This window comes from Acomys minous (assembly GCF_964271855.1).
Source record: "Acomys minous genome assembly, chromosome: 14".
Classification (NCBI taxonomy): Eukaryota; Metazoa; Chordata; class Mammalia; order Rodentia; family Muridae; genus Acomys; species Acomys minous.
In genome coordinates, this window is record NC_140496.1 from 77893178 (window position 1) to 77910105 (window position 16928).

Here is a 16928-nt window from a genome sequence, read left to right on the forward strand (position 1 = left end):
TAGTGATACTCAGTGTTGGATATGCCATGTATGGCCCTGTTATTGGTGTGCTTGTTGACAGAAACATACATCTACATAGCATTTTATATCTTACGAGATATGTCTGTCTTTTGTCTTTGTCTTTGACTGTAGGTAACAGTTAACCTCTTTCATATGCAGCAGCTACAGGCTGCATCCCTTGCCAACAGTTTACAGTCTCTCTGTGATAGTGCCAAACTCTACGATCCAGGCCAAGAGTACAGTGAATTTGTGAAGGCTACACGCTCAAGTGAATTAGAAGAAAAGGTTGATGGGTAAGAATTCATGCAACAATGAAACTATTTCAAAAGAGAAAACATTTGCTGGGTTCCTGTCTAAGCTTATAAGGAAGTATCTTTTCTTACACTGAAATATTAACTTTAATTTTAAAAAGTATTTTCATATTATTTTGTGGTTTCTTAGCACATATAAGGTATAGCTACAATGTAGTTGAGAATGAGCTTTCCAGTTTCATACAGACCTCACTTCTTTCAGTCTTAAAAGTCCTTGAAATAGCAAATTGATGACCTACATATTTTGAGTATACCAAAAACTTAACCTACATTTTTCACTAATGTTAGATTAGAAAAGTTTAATCATGACATAAATATTAAATATTTTATTGTTATACCTCTTCCATATTTTAGCTGTTATAAGTAGGAAATTAATATTAAGTTCATCCTGCATTCATTAAACAATTTTTAATAGACTATTAGTGCTGAACTTTATTCATTTTTCACACCACAGGAATGTAAATAAGAAAATAACAAATAGTCCCCAGACCTCTGGATATGGACCTGCTGACTCTTTAGAGGATGTTGCGCGCCTTCCTGACAGTTGTAATAAACTTGAAGAGGACAGGTGCTCCAACAGTGCAGACATGACAGGTGTGTTTCATCCTGAAGCAAATGCTTTTTTATGAAACAGCGGGACACTCGGATGTGGTTACTAAATGGATTTGAGTTCAGGAAACAGTCTCCTGTTCTCTATCGCTTACAGTTCTAACCACCAGACTGTCTCCAGAAGTCCATAACTAGTATTGTTAAAGGAACTAGAACCAGTTCCTGCTCTATAACGTCAGTATTTCACCTTGTGAGACTGCGCGTAGGCAAGCTTGTCACTCTTCTTTTTTAAGGTCCTTCTTTCGTACGATCGTGGAAGTTCGGGATGTTTAGTGACTCTGAGAGTACTGGAGGGAGCAGCGAGTCTAGGTCTCTGGATTCGGAATCTATAAGTCCAGGTACATAAATGTTTGTCTTACTGGAAATCCAATGAGAGACTATAGTAGCCCATTGGGGATTGTTTGTTTGTTTTTGTTTTTCTGTGAAGCCTTGGCTGTCCTGGACTCGCAGTGTAGACCAGACCAAGAGATTCGCCTGCCTCTGCCTCCCGAGTGCGGGGATTACAGGTGTGGGCCACCACGCCCAGCAGGCAATGTGGGATATTTTTAATGAGCATATTTTAGAATAAACTATCTCAGACATAAGAGAATATAATACATACATATGTGTAGTTTAAAGAAAAATGATGACACTTTTATATGGAATTATCATCTAGCTCAGCAAGCAGAACATGAGAAGCACCGTTTATATGCATAAATAAACCACACACACACACACACACACACACACACACACACACACACACACACTCACCTCCTAGCCCACCAGAGTAATCAATCTATATAGATATTTTACATGTTTTTTATAATATATTTCATGGACTTTATCCTCTTCTGAATGCTATAAAAATAGAACATTTCCTTACTCTTGATTTGACACTGGAAGTTGGGCCTCTTGCATGTTGGGCAAGTACCCAGCCACTGAGCTGTACCCTGGGCCGTTGTTTTGTTTGTTTTGAGCGGGGCTTGGAGTTGGCCGGCTGGGCCTGAGCGCATTCTGCAGCACAGGCAAGCTTTGAGTCTTGTGCTCCTCCTCCTCCCGCCTCCCAAGGAGCTGGCACTATAGCCTGCAGCACCGTGAGGCCCGGCAGGACCAAAGGCTTCACTTTTATTTTCTTTATCCATGTTGATGTGAATAGCTATGTCTATGCTTATCCTGCTTAATAATTTGTAATGAAAATATCTTTATTTGGGTTTTGTGGTGTGTGGGCTTGTGTATGTATTTTAGTTAACTGCCGTGGTCGGCCTTTCCAGCAACATTTACTATGATGTCAGTTGCTCTGTCGTACATTAGATATTAAAGAGGAAGAGGCTGCCTGGTTTTTGTTTTGTTTTTCAAGACAGGGTTTCTTTGTGTAGCCATGGCTGTCCTGGAACTCTGAATCCTTTGTTACCTGGATTTTGAGTATAGGAAAAAAAACTAATAAAAATAATACAAACTGTGTAACTCCAAGAATACTATCAACACCTGTTTGTACTGTTCTTTGGTGACTAGTCAGGTAATGGTGCCCACAATCTCATTTTAGGAGACTTTCATCGGAAACTTCCACGAACTCCGTCCAGTGGGACCATGTCTTCTGCTGATGATCTCGATGAAAGAGAGCCGCCATCACCTTCAGAAGCTGGTACTAAGTTCATCTCAGTCAGGACCCACTAATCCAGCTGAAATAGTGGCAGTGCATAACACTAGAACGTTGCTTTGCTATGTGCATCTTAAGTATATCTGCATGTTTATGTATATGTATGAACTGATAATAATTGATCAGAATAAGGAATACAGCTACTAGATGTAAAACATACCGGCACTCTGTTGAACAGCAGGTATATATATGGTGTTCTGTCATAAGTCCCAAGCAGCGACTTTCTGTTAAAAGCAGGCCATTGCATAAGAAATTCTGAAAACGTTCATTCTTAATAGTGCAGAGGCTATGAACAAAAAAGAAATTGAGTGATAAACCCTTACTGTGCTGCTGCCAGCCCAAGTGCTACCAAACAGCAAGTTACAGGAATGAAGAAACTGCAAGAAGCCAAGTGGGAGAAGGAGATAAATGTCCTTCTCAAGGACAGGAAAGATGTGGATGTGAAAGATACAGAAGGCAGTTATTGTAATGACTCAGATTAAACTGATATAAGTTAGGTTTTATTTCTTTGCTACATTCAGATGTCTGGTTTTGGCAGGGGAGGGTTGGCAGAATTTCCCAAATTAATAGGATATTTGACTTCCACTATCATTTAAAAATAGAACTAGCTAATACTAATTTTATAAGACTAACTTTATAAGTACTTCTTTAATGTATATATTGCTAACATGCTAGTTTCATGTAACTAGCTCTTTTGAAGTAGTAATTGGGTTTTCGTCGGAATATAATGCCACCCATAAACACACTTCCCTGCTCTGTATGGGACCTCTTAATAAAAGCATAAATTGGCTTATCCTGAGACCCTCATGTCATGGCATCTTAGAATTAGCTTACTGGTTCGGTGGTGATGTTATAGCTAAACCATTTGATAAAAGTGTGTGATTATATCTATAAGTTGTTTTTGATGTTAGAAACCCCAGACAGTAGGGTGTTTTTGTTTTTTGTTTTTTGTTTTTTTGTGATATGTATATGACTGAAAGGTCTAAGTATTACTCAGAATACATAAAATTTTTGTCATCTTTCCATTCTTGTGTATTGTTTCTGTTACAAGGACCCAACTCCCTTGGAGCATTTAAGAAAACATTGATGTCGAAGGCAGCTCTCACGCACAAGTTTCGAAAGTTGAGATCCCCCACAAAATGTAGGGATTGTGAAGGCATCGTAATGTTCCCAGGCGTTGAATGTGAAGAGGTGAGATCTGTTTGGAATTGCATAGGCCCTCTCACTTGCCATCTAGTTAGTTGATTACTCTGTATCTATCAGTGTTTTTTTTTTATTAGAATATAAAATGATAGGTTGCATTGTGGCATCTTCATATATGTCATTAAATGGTGTCATGTTTTTCGCTTAATACATTTCATTTTTTGTTACGATTTTGTTTATTAGACTCTTTTACAAATACATAACTTTTTACTTTATGTGTAGTGATGGCTTTCCTGCATGTATGTCTGTGCACCAAGTGTGTGCAGTGCCTTTGGAGGCCAGAGAAGGACATCAGATCCCCTGGGACTGGAGTTACAGATGGTTGTGAGCCATCCTGTGGGTGATGCCAGTTGCATGCCAGTCCTCTGGAAGAGCAGGGGCTACTTTCAACTGCTAGGCTGTCTCTTCCACCCCTACACATATATTTTTAATAAGTTTTACCTCAGTGTATGTTTTATTGGTTTGTATTTTCTTCTGTTGTTAGGGCTATTTCAGACATAACACACCTTAAACTTGTTTTTACTATGTTACCAATATATCCATAGTTTGCTCAGTTGTAAATAATTTTAAGGCAAACTAATGTGTTTTAAACGGTCATTTTTCTTGTAGTGTCTCCTTGTTTGTCATCGGAAGTGTTTGGAGAACTTAGTCATTATTTGTGGTCATCAAAAACTTCAGGGGAAAATGCACATATTTGGTGCAGAATTTATACAAGTTGCAAAAAAGGAACCAGATGGCATCCCTTTCGTACTAAAAATATGTGCCTCAGAAATTGAAAATAGAGCCTTGTGTCTCCAGGTACCTAAGTGTATGTCATTTGTTGTAATGAAAAGAGAATTTGTACTATCCATTTGTAATAATTGGTTTTATTCCAACTTATTTGAGAAATGTTATTTGCCCTAGCCAAGTTTTTTTTTCTGTAATACTAAAAAAAGTGCAGTAGATACATCTAATATGTTTGGAATTGTAGTAACCATTTAAACTAAGGCAGAATTTGTTTCTCCATTCAAGGGAATTTATCGTGTTTGTGGAAACAAAATAAAAACTGAAAAACTATGCCAGGCTCTGGAAAATGGAATGCACTTAGTAGATATTTCAGAATTCAGCTCACATGACATCTGTGATGTCTTGAAGTTATACCTGCGCCAGGTAAAGGCTTTATTTTTGTAACTTATCATATTGAAACAGTAAAAATGTGATTTGTGGGATTTTTTTTTTCAGTTCATGGCCTTTGTATATACATATTTTCATTGACATAGACCATATTGATGTCTTCTAAATATTAATGGATAGATCAAAATGCAAATAAGTCAGGCATGCAATTAAAAATATAAAATAATAACAATAAAACACTGATTTTCATCTTTTGGTAAGAGAACATAGAACATTACTCTCCATTACAAAAGACCTCCATGTGCCTTTTCCAACTTATGGCCCCCTGACACTACATGGAAGCGCTTTTGTGTAAAGGAATAAACATTTTCCCAAGCATGGAGAAGCTAAATAACATAAAGTGTATTAAGTTTTAGGAACCCAACTTGTAAGGAAAGGCCAGTGCTGAACTGTTCATAAGTATTCAGCAAACAGATCAGTGTTTGGGTCAACTTGATTTTGTCTTCCCTGATATTTCAAAATAGCTATTTTAGATAGTCAGTGTGTGAGTTTGGGGAAGGGGGGACACCATTTAGCACAAATTTGGGACAACAATAGGTGGGTACTAGAAAGCTAACAGGAATATGGTCAGGAAGTAGGCCACCCTTTATTGTCTTTTCTGTGCTCCATGTTGGATCAGCAGTTGACTTAGCATATTCAAAGACAACATATGTATGGGCCTCAGGCAGAAGCTTATGGGGGCTGTTCAAGAATTTAGCCCAGTGTTATGAGCCAGGTACAAAGACTGCTTGGGCCATGCCTATCTGGCATTCTGTTCCCGGGTGAAGTTGCAGAGAGGGTCATGCTGGGAATATCTGGAGTTCCGTCACTCCATTCTGGACCGTTTGGTCTGTTTGTATAGCTGCTGTCTTGGGAATTTTTTTCTCTGTGAAGAAGATATTTCATCATTGTTTCTGTCTTTTTTCCTGTTTTACTCATGTCTATCCTTGAATAAGGTGGACCTTACTCATCTGTAAATGATTGTGTTTCTGTTCTCTTGATGGGAATTGGACAACATAGATAGTAGATGCCTGTACTTTTCAGGTAGGACTTTGCTTTGCGCGCTTGGCGACCTGTGTTGGCTCTCTGGTCTCCTCCCCTTTCTCTGCTCGTTCCCTGCTTTTTCTGTCCTGTGGTCTTTCTAGGAGATTGATTCAGCCATAGCTCTTCCTACTGCAGCAAACTTAGTTATACCGAGGATCACTCTTTAATTTCTGCAAACTCAGTGGTCTGTTCCTTCCAATTCATTTGACATTGTGTATTATAGTTTTAATTGGTGTTAACATTGGGATAGTAATTAGTATAATATAGACAGATTAGCATTTTAAAATCCCTTGTAAAACTTCTTGGTTTCGAGTTTTATTGTCTGTCAGTTAATGTCTTAATTATTTAATTCATGACAGTGTTTCAGATTAGCCTAATCTATCATGTCTATAGCAAGGATATATATTTAAAGTTTTTTTTGTGTGTGTATGTAAATGGATGTTTTGCCTGAATGTATGTCTTTACTGCATGCATGCTGGTGCCCAGGGAGGCCAGAAGCCAGTCAAATCCTCTGGCACTAAAGAACAGACAGCCGTGAGCCAGCCACATGGGTGCTGGAAATGGAACCTGGGTCCCCTAGAAGAGCAGCCAGTGCTCTTAATCACTGAGCCGTCTCTCTAGCCCAAGCTACTCAGTTATAGACCTACTTTAAGTCTTGTTAATCTAAGAGGACATGGTGGATCATTGATTGGCTGTGAATAATGGTTAACATTAGCTGGAAAAAAGACAACAGTATTCATAATTAATTTTATTTCTTTAGCTCCCAGAACCATTTGTTCTATTCAAATTATATAAGGAATTTATAGACCTTGCAAAAGAGATACAACATGTAAATGAAGAACAAGAAACAAAAAAGGATAGCCCAGAAGACAAAAAACAACCACATGGGAACATAGAAATCAACCGAATCCTTCTGAAGAGCAAGGACCTGCTGAGACAGCTGCCGGCGTCAAATCTTAACAGTTTTCATTACCTCATAGTACATCTGAAGCGGTAAGAGTTCTTTATAGAGCCTCCTTTAGTGGGTGAGTCGTTTTTCTGGTTAAGTAAAATGTAGTGCTTTTACCGTTTTAAAACACTGTCGTAATGTTAAGTACATTGGTGTATTTTTTTAATGGATTTCATTTTTCTTACATGTTAGAGGAAAAGGGAGTGAATGTATGTTCGGACAGCCAACATCAACATCAGATTTCTCCTGTGAGCCTGACTCTAGTTGGAGAAAGAAGATAGGAACAGGGTTTCTGTCCTGTGAGCTTCCTCACAGACCTGTGCATGCACCGCACCCTCATGCACTCGCGCGCCCGCGCACACACACAGTACAGCATCATTCTGTTCAATAGGTTCTGGAAGATGGGGTAAATCAGAGAATGCAGCGCTCGAGTAAGGCTTAAAGAACTCAGTAGTGATTTACTTGTCCAAGAGCGCTCAGAAGAGCATCGCAGGCAGAGGATGACAGACACAGATGGGTGAGAGCAGTTCACACCTAGGAAACAAGGTCATGTGTTTGGGCTACACCAGAAGCTCAGTGGGAACTGATAAGATCTTGCATACCTAACAGCTGAGTTTACCATCTTGCTTCTGTACCCACTAAAGATTTTTGAGCCAGGAATTTTTCATGCTCAGATTTGCCTGTTAGATCTTCCTGGCAGAAACACGGAGACTGGGCTGGAGGGGAGACCTTTACTAAAGTCCTTGTCGAGTAGTTGTAGAAGGCAAAGGTGAGGAGAAGTGGGAGTGTAAGAGGGACACTACAATCCTGGGGCCTCTGGGAGGAGGCGCTGAGGCTTGAGAAATAGCCGAGGTTATAAGAAATTGACCGTAGCATTTTGTTTCCATTATAAAGGTCTGGAAGCATATACAGAAGTAATCTTTAAGGGTTCCTTTTTGTGTCTGCTGGGAAAATGTGTCGTTTCTTTTACTTGGTTTTTATCATAATAGAAAACTATGATTAAATCAACTGGCATGTAGTCAATATTTTAATCAAATGATTATATATTTTTCTTAGACCTCCCTCACAACTTGGCCCTTAACTGTTTTCTAGACTGTGTACCGTGTGTGTGTTCAGGCAGCCAATATGGTCCCTCAGGTGCCTCCTGTGTGCCAGGCTACTCTTCCCAGCCCATAGTACACTGTGCTGAAAACGTCAGTAGGCAAGTCTCATAAGCTTTGTGTGCTCTGCTCTGCAGGGTGGTAGATCATGCAGAAGAAAATAAGATGAATTCTAAGAACTTGGGAGTGATATTTGGACCAACTCTCATCAGACCAAGGCCCACGACCGCTCCCGTCACCATCTCTTCCCTTGCTGAATATTCTAACCAGGCCCGATTAGTGGAGTTCCTCATTACTTACTCACAGAAGATCTTCGACGGGTCCCTGCAGTCTCAAGATGTTGCTGTGCCTCCTACAGGTGCTGTTGCACCTCAGGGTGATCAGGGGTGTCTCCCCAAGCCTCTGTTATCGCCAGATGAAAGAGACACGGACCATTCTATGAAACCACTATTTTTTTCTTCAAAGGAAGTAAGTTTGTTTCTTGTTAATATGTATGTGCATATGTTTATGTGAAAGCACACACACAAGCGACAAGACAGGCGTGTACAGTGCCATGGCACTGGGGTAGAAGTCAGTGAACAATTTTGAGGAGTTTATTTTTATCTCCACAGTGTTGAGACAGGGTCTGGCTTGGTTCTGTTACTGGGCAGTATGATCCAAAGTCGCTAGTTTCAAGCTTCTGAGCTGTTCCCAGGTCCCCGCCTCTTAGCTCACTGTAGAACCTCTGGGGCCACAGACCCCATGTGGCATGCTGCCATACCCATTTCCTTCATCTGTTTTGTTTTTGCTTTATGTGGGCTCTGGGGATCGCACTCAGGTGTCGGGCTTGGGTGGACAGCACCTTTTAACTGTTAAGCGAGAGTTTTGAGTGGTATAGAGTTGTCTTAGAGCTGAATGGCATTTTGTCAATAGTTTAATGATCTTGGAACTGTTGCTTTTGAAATGTGCTGTGTAATACAAGTGTGAAAATTCTTTTCCATTAACAGGATGTCCGTACTGCAGATTGTGAGAGCAGAACTTACGAATTAGCTACATCGTTTGAAGAATCAGAACGCAAACAAAACGCATTGGGAAAATGTGACGCTTCTGTCGTTGGTGAGTAGCTGTAGGAACAACGCTGGGTACAGAATTAAAGCTTTATGAGTAAACTATTACTGAAAGCTGAGATGAGTGCACTGGGTTCAGTCCTCAGCTCTTCAAAAACAAACAGAAGCAAAGTGAAATGAAGTTAAGGAAAGGTCAAACTTCCATGTTTTATTGCTTAACAAATCGATGCCGGCCCCTGGGAAAGTTGCCTTTTAGTGTACCTTGCCTCTTTTTCCAGTTGTGTGTGTTATGTGCAGGTATGTGCATCCGTAGTTTCCATGTGTACAGATGCCAAGGGTTGATATCTAGAATCTTCTTTGGTAATCTTCTGCCCTATTCATTAAGGCAGGATCTCCTTATGAGACCCAGAGCTTGCTGATAGGGCTAGTCCTGGTAGCCAGCTTCCTCTGGTTTTCTCCTGTCTCTACCTTCTGAGAATGGGATTATGGGCAAGCTGCCAGCCATACTCAGCATTAACGTGAGTTCTGGGATGTGAATACTATTCCTCTCAGTGAACCAAGTGCTTTAACAACTGAGCCATCTCCCCAGCCCTGTGCCTTATATTTAAATACCATTTTTCATAATATCTTTTTATAAAAGATACCTTAGAGTTCCTAGGTGTTTTTATGCTCCTTCTAAAATTTTGTTTTACCTTATTTTGTTTGACTTTGCTTCTCTTTCGGTTAAAGTCGAGGTAGACAAGTGTGAGCAGTGTGCTACTGGATAACATGTTTTGTAATGTGACTCAAAGCATTGCTGAATTTAACTGCTAATAAGCATTACCCAGAGTCCTAAAAGTGGAGCTGGAACGATGGCTTAGAGCACTTCCAGAGCTGCTCTTGTAGAGGACCCAGCTGGGTTCCCAGCACCTACGTGGTGCTCAGCCATCTGTAGCCCCAGTGGCACAGACTCTGGTGCCATATGTACATGCAGGGCAAGCACTCATACAGAAATCTGGGTTTTGGTTTTTTGGAGTTTTGTTTGTTTGTTTGTTTGTTTGTTTGTTTTTTCAGTTTGGTTTGGTTTTTGGTTTTTCAAGACAGAGTTTCTTTGTGCAGGCAGCTCTGACTGTCCTGTTCTTGATTTGTAGACCAAACTGGCCTCAAACTCAACAGAGACCCGCATGCCTTTGCCTCCTGGGTGCTGGAATTAAAGGCGTGCGTGTGGCACCACACCCAGCCTTTTCCCACTTTTAAAAAAGAGTTCTAAAGTGAAAGCCTTCAGCAGGTTTCCCATGCTTTTCTTGTGGACGGCCTCATGTGCATCATTCATTCCCTTGACCGTCGCCGCCAGCGGTTCCCCGATGCCGCCCAGCGGCAGTTGTGGTGTGGGGAAAGTGCTTGCTGTTGCTCTGCAAGCCAGTTTTGCAGAAAGGTCAGCTTAGATGTGTGATCAAGTAGTAGTGAGCACGGCCTAGTGCAGGAGAGAGCCTACGTGACTTTCCTGTGTGATTCCATGTATTAGCTGTGCCCAGGACGCCGGATTCATGAATCAGCTTGTGGGCAGGGGGGATTGAGCCTGTCTCGTGGCTTCAGGGGGTGGGTCCTGTCTCGTGGCTTCAGGGGGTGGGTCCTGTCTCGTGGCTTCAGGGGGTGGGTCCGTTGCCTTGGTGGGAAGGCGTGGTGGAGTAGAGCAGAGAAAGGAAGGAGTGCAGAAAGGGTCAGGGTAAGAGCTAGTCCTCAAGGACATGCCACTGGTGACCTCCGACCTCCAACTGGATACCACCAACTGTAACAGCTTCCCAATAATGCTGTAATAATGTGAGTCTGTCAAGAATTTACTAGTCAGTTAGTTCATCAGGTAAAAGCACTCGCCACACAAGCCAGGTGACCTGGGTTGCCCTCTGACCTCCTTGGGCATACCATGCACATACACACAGGTTTTAATAAAACTAATCCACATACTAGGTTAGAGTCATCATGGCCTACTATCTCTGGAGACACTGCCATGGTCACCCCAGAAGTCAGCCTTTCAGTCCAGTACATTAGCAATGAAGGTCACAGCTCTGATACGATCTTCATAGCAACTCCGTGCTGGAAAGCGGACAACACTGGCCTCACTCATGAGTGAATTATTCACATAGGATTGGAATCCAGTTCTCTCTGATTTGTAAATCTAACCTGATTTTGTTTTTCACTACCCCATTAAATGAGGCTCCCAACTAGGAATACTAGTAAACACCATGATTTGAAAGTATTTTTAGTATTTATTGTATACCAGATAGTTCTAGGCACTTTTCTTGTTGGAGCATTTAGACCACATGACAAGTTATACACGTATCTTCTTATGTGCTGTGAGGACATGTAGGGACAGCAAGCCTTTGCAGTGCAGCTCAGGACCAACAGCTGACTGTACAGCCCACACTGCTCTTCACTACGCTGCCAACTCTCCTTGCAGCGCTGAAGGAATACATGTACTTTGGTTCTAGCAGCCAGCTGCAGTGAGTCAGGTCCCTAGAGCATTCTGTGAATGTGGAGAACGCAGAGAAGAAGATTACAGAAACATTGCTCTAGAGCCCAGGGGAGAAAGGTCATCTGGTGGCCGGAGAGAGAGAGAGAGAGAGCTCATTGGCTAAGAGTGCTTGCTGAATTGACCTGAATTGGGTTCCCAGTACCACATCAGGCCACTTCTGCCTGAAGCTTTCGTTCAAGCTTCATTGGGATCCAACACCTCTGGTCTCTGAGAGCATCTGTGCTTTTGTGCACATGTGCACACAGACACACATAATTCATTTTTTAATAAATAAAAAAGTTGTCAGTCCAAGATAAATTAAGAGGTCAGAGAGATGACTGACAAGCGATACTGGTAAATCACCTGTATACACACCATGCCCAGGATGGGGGAGAAGGTGAGGCCACAGAGACTTAAAGCTACGATGTTTCTCAGTGCCAAGGACCCGGGGATCAAGGACAGCACCTTTGCAGGAGTTGTAATTTCTCGGGTAAATATAGACAAGAAGAAAATAAAGAGACAGTGTGGGGAGCCGAGGACTCGGGGTGAGAAAGTGTGGCCACGGGACCAGGCTGGTGGAAAAAGAAGAAAGTAAACCTGGGGCAACTAGCCTGTGGGGGAATGGCAGTGTTTTCCTCAAAGCACGGTTCTTCAACCTCAGTTTGACCTAGTGGATGTTACAGTTTAGTAGCAGAGCGGTGGTGGCAGGCCCCTTCTCACTGTGGGCAGAATGCAGCTAAGAAGCAGCAAGTGAGGTGCCTGAGTTCTTGGGATTCATGGCACGCCTGCATTTGGTTGGTCCGAGATGCTGTAATTTTTCTGAGTTAACTCACCAATGTCTGCCTGTTGGCTTTTTTGACCTAGAAAATACTTGTTCACGGGGCCCACATTAAAACAAATTACTAGACAAGTAGTTTTTGTATTTCGTTCTAGTTTTAACTAATTTATAAAATGCTTATGGCAATTTTTTGGATAAATTTATGCAAAAATTAAATGAACTTTTCAATTCAAACTGCATCTCTAAAGAACAGTTGTGTCTTCTGCATAGACAACTGAAAATACCATGCTGGGACATTTATAAAAAAATTTTTGTTAGCCAGTGTCAGTTTCTAGTGTTTATCATGTGCCACTTTCTTTTTCAGACAACAAAGTACATTTGCTTTTTGACCAAGAGCTTGAGTCAGCAGCATCCCAAAAGATGGACGGTGTTTGTAAAAGCCCCAAGCTCTTTCTTCTGAAGTCTGACAGGACAGCAAGCGGTGTGCAGAGACACACTCCAAGGACCAAGATGAGACCTGTAAGTTTGCCTGTAGATCGGCTGCTGCTTCTTGCCAGTTCTCCTACCGAGAGAAGCAGCAGGAATATAGGAAACATGGACCCAGACAAGCTTGGCAAGAACCCTGCCTTTGAAGGACTTCATAGGAAAGAAAACCCAAATAGTCCTTGTTCCAAAGAGAATGGCTTTGACCAGCAAAATGTGCAGAAATCCTGGAACAGACAATACGAGCGGAACAGTTTTACTGCCAAGACTACGATGATTGTACCCAGTGCGCACTCTGAAAAGGGATTGACAGCCAACCCTGGGAACAGTGGGGACCATTGCAGTAGTGCCGCCCAGCCCAGTAAGCCATACGCAGAGCCAGCCACGTCAGAGCGGAGGTCCTCTGATTCCTGTCCTGTCGCTGCTGTCAGAGCTCCCAGAACGCTGCAGCCCCAGCACTGGACAACATTTTACAAACCACCTAATCCCACCTCAAATGTCAGGGGGACTGAGGAGAAAAGAGCATTGCCCTCCGTGCCTGTGCCTCCTGTCCCAACACAAGGTCCAACAGCATTGCCCTCCGTGCCTGTGCCTCCTGTCCTGGCACACGGTCCCCACATTCATGTGACAAAATCGGACCCAGACTCGGGAGTCACGTCAGCACATCCAGTGCAGCCAAATGGTCAACCCAAAGAGAGCTCTGAGGAGCCTGGCCTGCCTGAGGGGACTCCCACCTGCCAGAGACCGCGACTGAAGCGAATGCAGCAGTTTGAAGACCTTGAAGATGAAATCCCCCAGTTTGTGTAGGATTATCAAAATCGAGTTCTCTGTTTTGTGGTGTCATTTTGTGAGAGGGACGTTTGGACAGGGCCCTTTTGTATAGGATTGCCAAAGCTGTTTGTCACTGTGGTGTTTGTTGATCATGTGGGAAAAGAGAGTGTTCTGACAAGGCTGCATTTATGCCTCGCTGGAATGATTTTTGGAGTTGTAAAAAAAAAAAATGAACGGGTGGATTAGTGTTTTTTAGAGTTGATTTTCCCCATAAAATGATCCATTTAAATGTATCCCTAATATATGATGGTTTTTAGCAGTAGGAGCAATTGGGGAAACCCAGCTTTATTGTGCAGAGTGAGACCAAGTACATATTTATGAAGTATTTCCGACACAGGTGCCTGGAAGATGTTCGTGTGCTGTGATTTCCCCACACGGCCACATAGGGCATCTTTGACCATTTGTGCTTCTGTAGTTGTATGTAAGCTTTTATTTTTCAATTGAAAATTCACCTTTTAATATTTACATAATGGCCAAAGGGTTTGCCAGTCTGTATTTAATTATACTTAATTGCCAGTTTTTACATGTGGCAGTTAAGTTGTACCCCCCAAAATGCACTTAAATATGAACTGTGTAGTTCCATTGCCTCTTATTTGGCATTACATGGTTTTTAATACATTTGGTAGGGTTGGGAGTTTTGTTTTATCTCTTAGTCTTGTCTGTATAAACTTTGTTTCCGACTGTTCTGAACATGTTTTATACAGTGGTCCAGGAAAGATGCTATTTTCAGAGGTTTTTAAATTTCAGTACATTTCTTGTTTTTACTGCCTGGCTTTGTTTAAACTGTTCCTTTTATAAGAAATGTTTTGACTTACGAATCATTTTATATACTTTTTCTACCTGACTTTCAACCATTGAAAATGTATAGTTCATTCAGATGGAGTGAAGATTTATTTAAGTTGATCCCAAGGGTACACTTCAGTAGGCCTCGTGTTTAGAAATTTGGAAGAAGGTATAGATGACCAGATCTGTTTCTTAAAAAAAAAAAAAAAAAGAAAGAAAGAAAGAAAGAAAACAACAACCTGGTTTTCAGAACTTGTGCGTTCCTGTTATTTTCTTGCATCGCTGTTTGTCTAAACTAGGATGTAAAAGGGACACAAATACCTTTTGTATGTGTGAATTATATTATGCTTTTGTATGGCCTTGTTATATTTGATAAATATATGTACATACTCACTTGCTAAATTATCTCAGGTTCTCGTGGCTTGTCGGACAACATCTTCAGTTGTAGTCTTCAGGGGAATTAACCATCGACCTAGGCGTCAGCTCCAGGGGTCAGGCATCCCTTAACTACAGCACAGAACGATTTATGACAAGCTGTAAGAACTAGGGAGCTGAGTAACCAGCCTTTTCATGATGAAGCTTTGTTTTTGTTCCGTATTACACACCATATTGCTGTGAAAGCTAAAATGAAATCAGCCAACAATTATTGAGCCCCCTCTGTATGCTGCAAACTTAACAAAGTTTCTACATAAATCTTCATAGCAACCTGTAATAGGCGAGTATGCTGTCATTCCTCTGCCAGTGATGGCACTAGAAACATAGGGCATGCGTCCAGGTTCACCTGCAGAATCAATCCTAAAACAGGGCCGTCCGATTCTGATGGTTGGTGCTCTTAGCAACTCTGTGACAGTAGGAAATAATATCAGAGTACTTAGTAACAAATGCCCCTCTAAAAATTCTTACTGTGAAGTAAGATCCCCGTTGAGTCATTCCTGCATGTGTGGTTCAGGAACAGTAAGTGTGTTCTCAGGTGTGCACAACTCGCCGTTGCCACAACTTCCTTACTAGCCCATTAACTCCAGCCTGAGCCCAGCCAGTGGCTATATCGTGGCATAAAGATGCGTCCATTTCCCACTTCATGAGTGGCAGTTCCAGTTGTAGACCTTTTCTACCTGTAGGGTTTCCTGGCTATTATCCAGCCTATGGCTCCTCTCTTTTCCTGGGAGCAATAAGCAAGCTTCCTAAAAGAAAGAGTTGCAATTTCTAGAGTGCCCACAGTATCACAGTGCCTGCTACCCAGTAACATAGAGGCAGCTGCTGGAAAGTGATGTGAGCAAGGGGAAAGGGCAGAAGCCAGGAGTCCTTCTAGAAAAGAGCTTTCATTTCACCCTTTAGAAGTACACTCTCTTCAGATGGGGACTGCTCTATACTCCTAGGCTCATGTAATTGATTTTCCCCCCTTTCCTAAAGACAGGAAATAATTTTTGTGCACTGATATCATTAGATGTGTAGATGATTCAGTTAGGATCCACAGTCTAGCAAAGTTCATATGTTCATTGTCAGTATACAGAGGCCAGTTGAATTCCTGTAAATAAGCAACTGTCAGACATAGGAGTGTTCAGGGTTTCATGTCTTCAGTAGAATAAAAATGGAAGACTGAGGAAAGATTTCACGGAGAGATCATACAGAGTCTCTTATACAGAATATCCTATGTATAATGTATATGAATTGGAACTTCTGCTTCTTGCACATGACCATAGTACACCCATTAAATCAGAAGGTTAACATTGTCATGATAGTGATAGCTAATCAATAGGTCAAATTCAGATTTTATCGATTGCCCCTGTCAGTGTTCCTGTCCATGCCAACATTCCAGTCCCAGACCACATGGTGCATTTAGTTGTCCTTTTTCTTTGGTCTCCTTCAATATGGAACTTTGGTACTTGACCTTATGACCTTGGCCCTTAAGGGGCACAGAACAATTTATGTAATGTCCATGTGAGTTTGTGTGATACTTCCTCACAGGCAGAGTCAGGTTATGTATTTTTTGGTCAAAAATATCATTCTTTTTGGTATACCAGGAAATGAGTGATCCCTGTTTGCTATGGTCCTGTTTATTATCTTTGGTCACTTGATTAGGATAATATCCAGGAAGCTTTTCCATTGTCAAGTTTAATTAAAATTAAAAAGTACTTTGGGTCCTGGTTCAGTAAGTCAAGGCTCTTGCAAGGCATGTCTGATCTGGGAACCCTAGGACCCGAGTAAAAGTGGAAGAGAGAGAAACAACTCCCGGTTGTCCTCTGTCCCCTACCTGCACTCACAGGTCACATGCGATAAAAGATGACATTTTTTAAGTGCTTTGGGAAGATATTCCTAGGAACTATAAATGTTTTCCGCTGATTTGCCAACAGCCTGTTAGTTTTGAGTCCATCAGCAATTCTTGCCCGAATCAGTCACAACTATTTCGATTGCCAGATGGTGAGTTCATGGCTTCGGTATTTTTCTGTAAGGAAGAACTGCTTCCTTAATGTATTTTCATCAGTAAAGACTCATAGATTCCTTCTTTACG

At 41.6% G+C, this 16928-nt stretch overlaps 1 protein-coding gene across 5 annotated transcripts in view; it reads left to right on the forward strand.

Moving 5' to 3' along the window:
• ARHGAP29 (Rho GTPase activating protein 29) overlaps positions 1-15131 on the forward strand; it is a 67970-nt gene extending 52839 nt beyond the window's left edge. For all 5 annotated transcript variants that reach the window (XM_084757384.1, XM_084757382.1, XM_084757381.1 and 2 more), the window contains 11 exons: positions 133-293; positions 766-905; positions 1154-1258; positions 2446-2544; positions 3611-3750; positions 4372-4560; positions 4774-4911; positions 6719-6951; positions 8145-8475; positions 8994-9102; positions 12687-15131. In XM_084757384.1, coding sequence (XP_084613510.1) covers positions 133-293; positions 766-905; positions 1154-1258; positions 2446-2544; positions 3611-3750; positions 4372-4560; positions 4774-4911; positions 6719-6951; positions 8145-8475; positions 8994-9102; positions 12687-13612 — 2571 coding nt within the window. In that variant the 3' untranslated portion in view covers positions 13613-15131. The remainder of the gene's footprint in view (positions 1-132; positions 294-765; positions 906-1153; positions 1259-2445; positions 2545-3610; positions 3751-4371; positions 4561-4773; positions 4912-6718; positions 6952-8144; positions 8476-8993; positions 9103-12686) is intronic.
• Positions 15132-16928: the final 1797 nt, after the last annotated feature.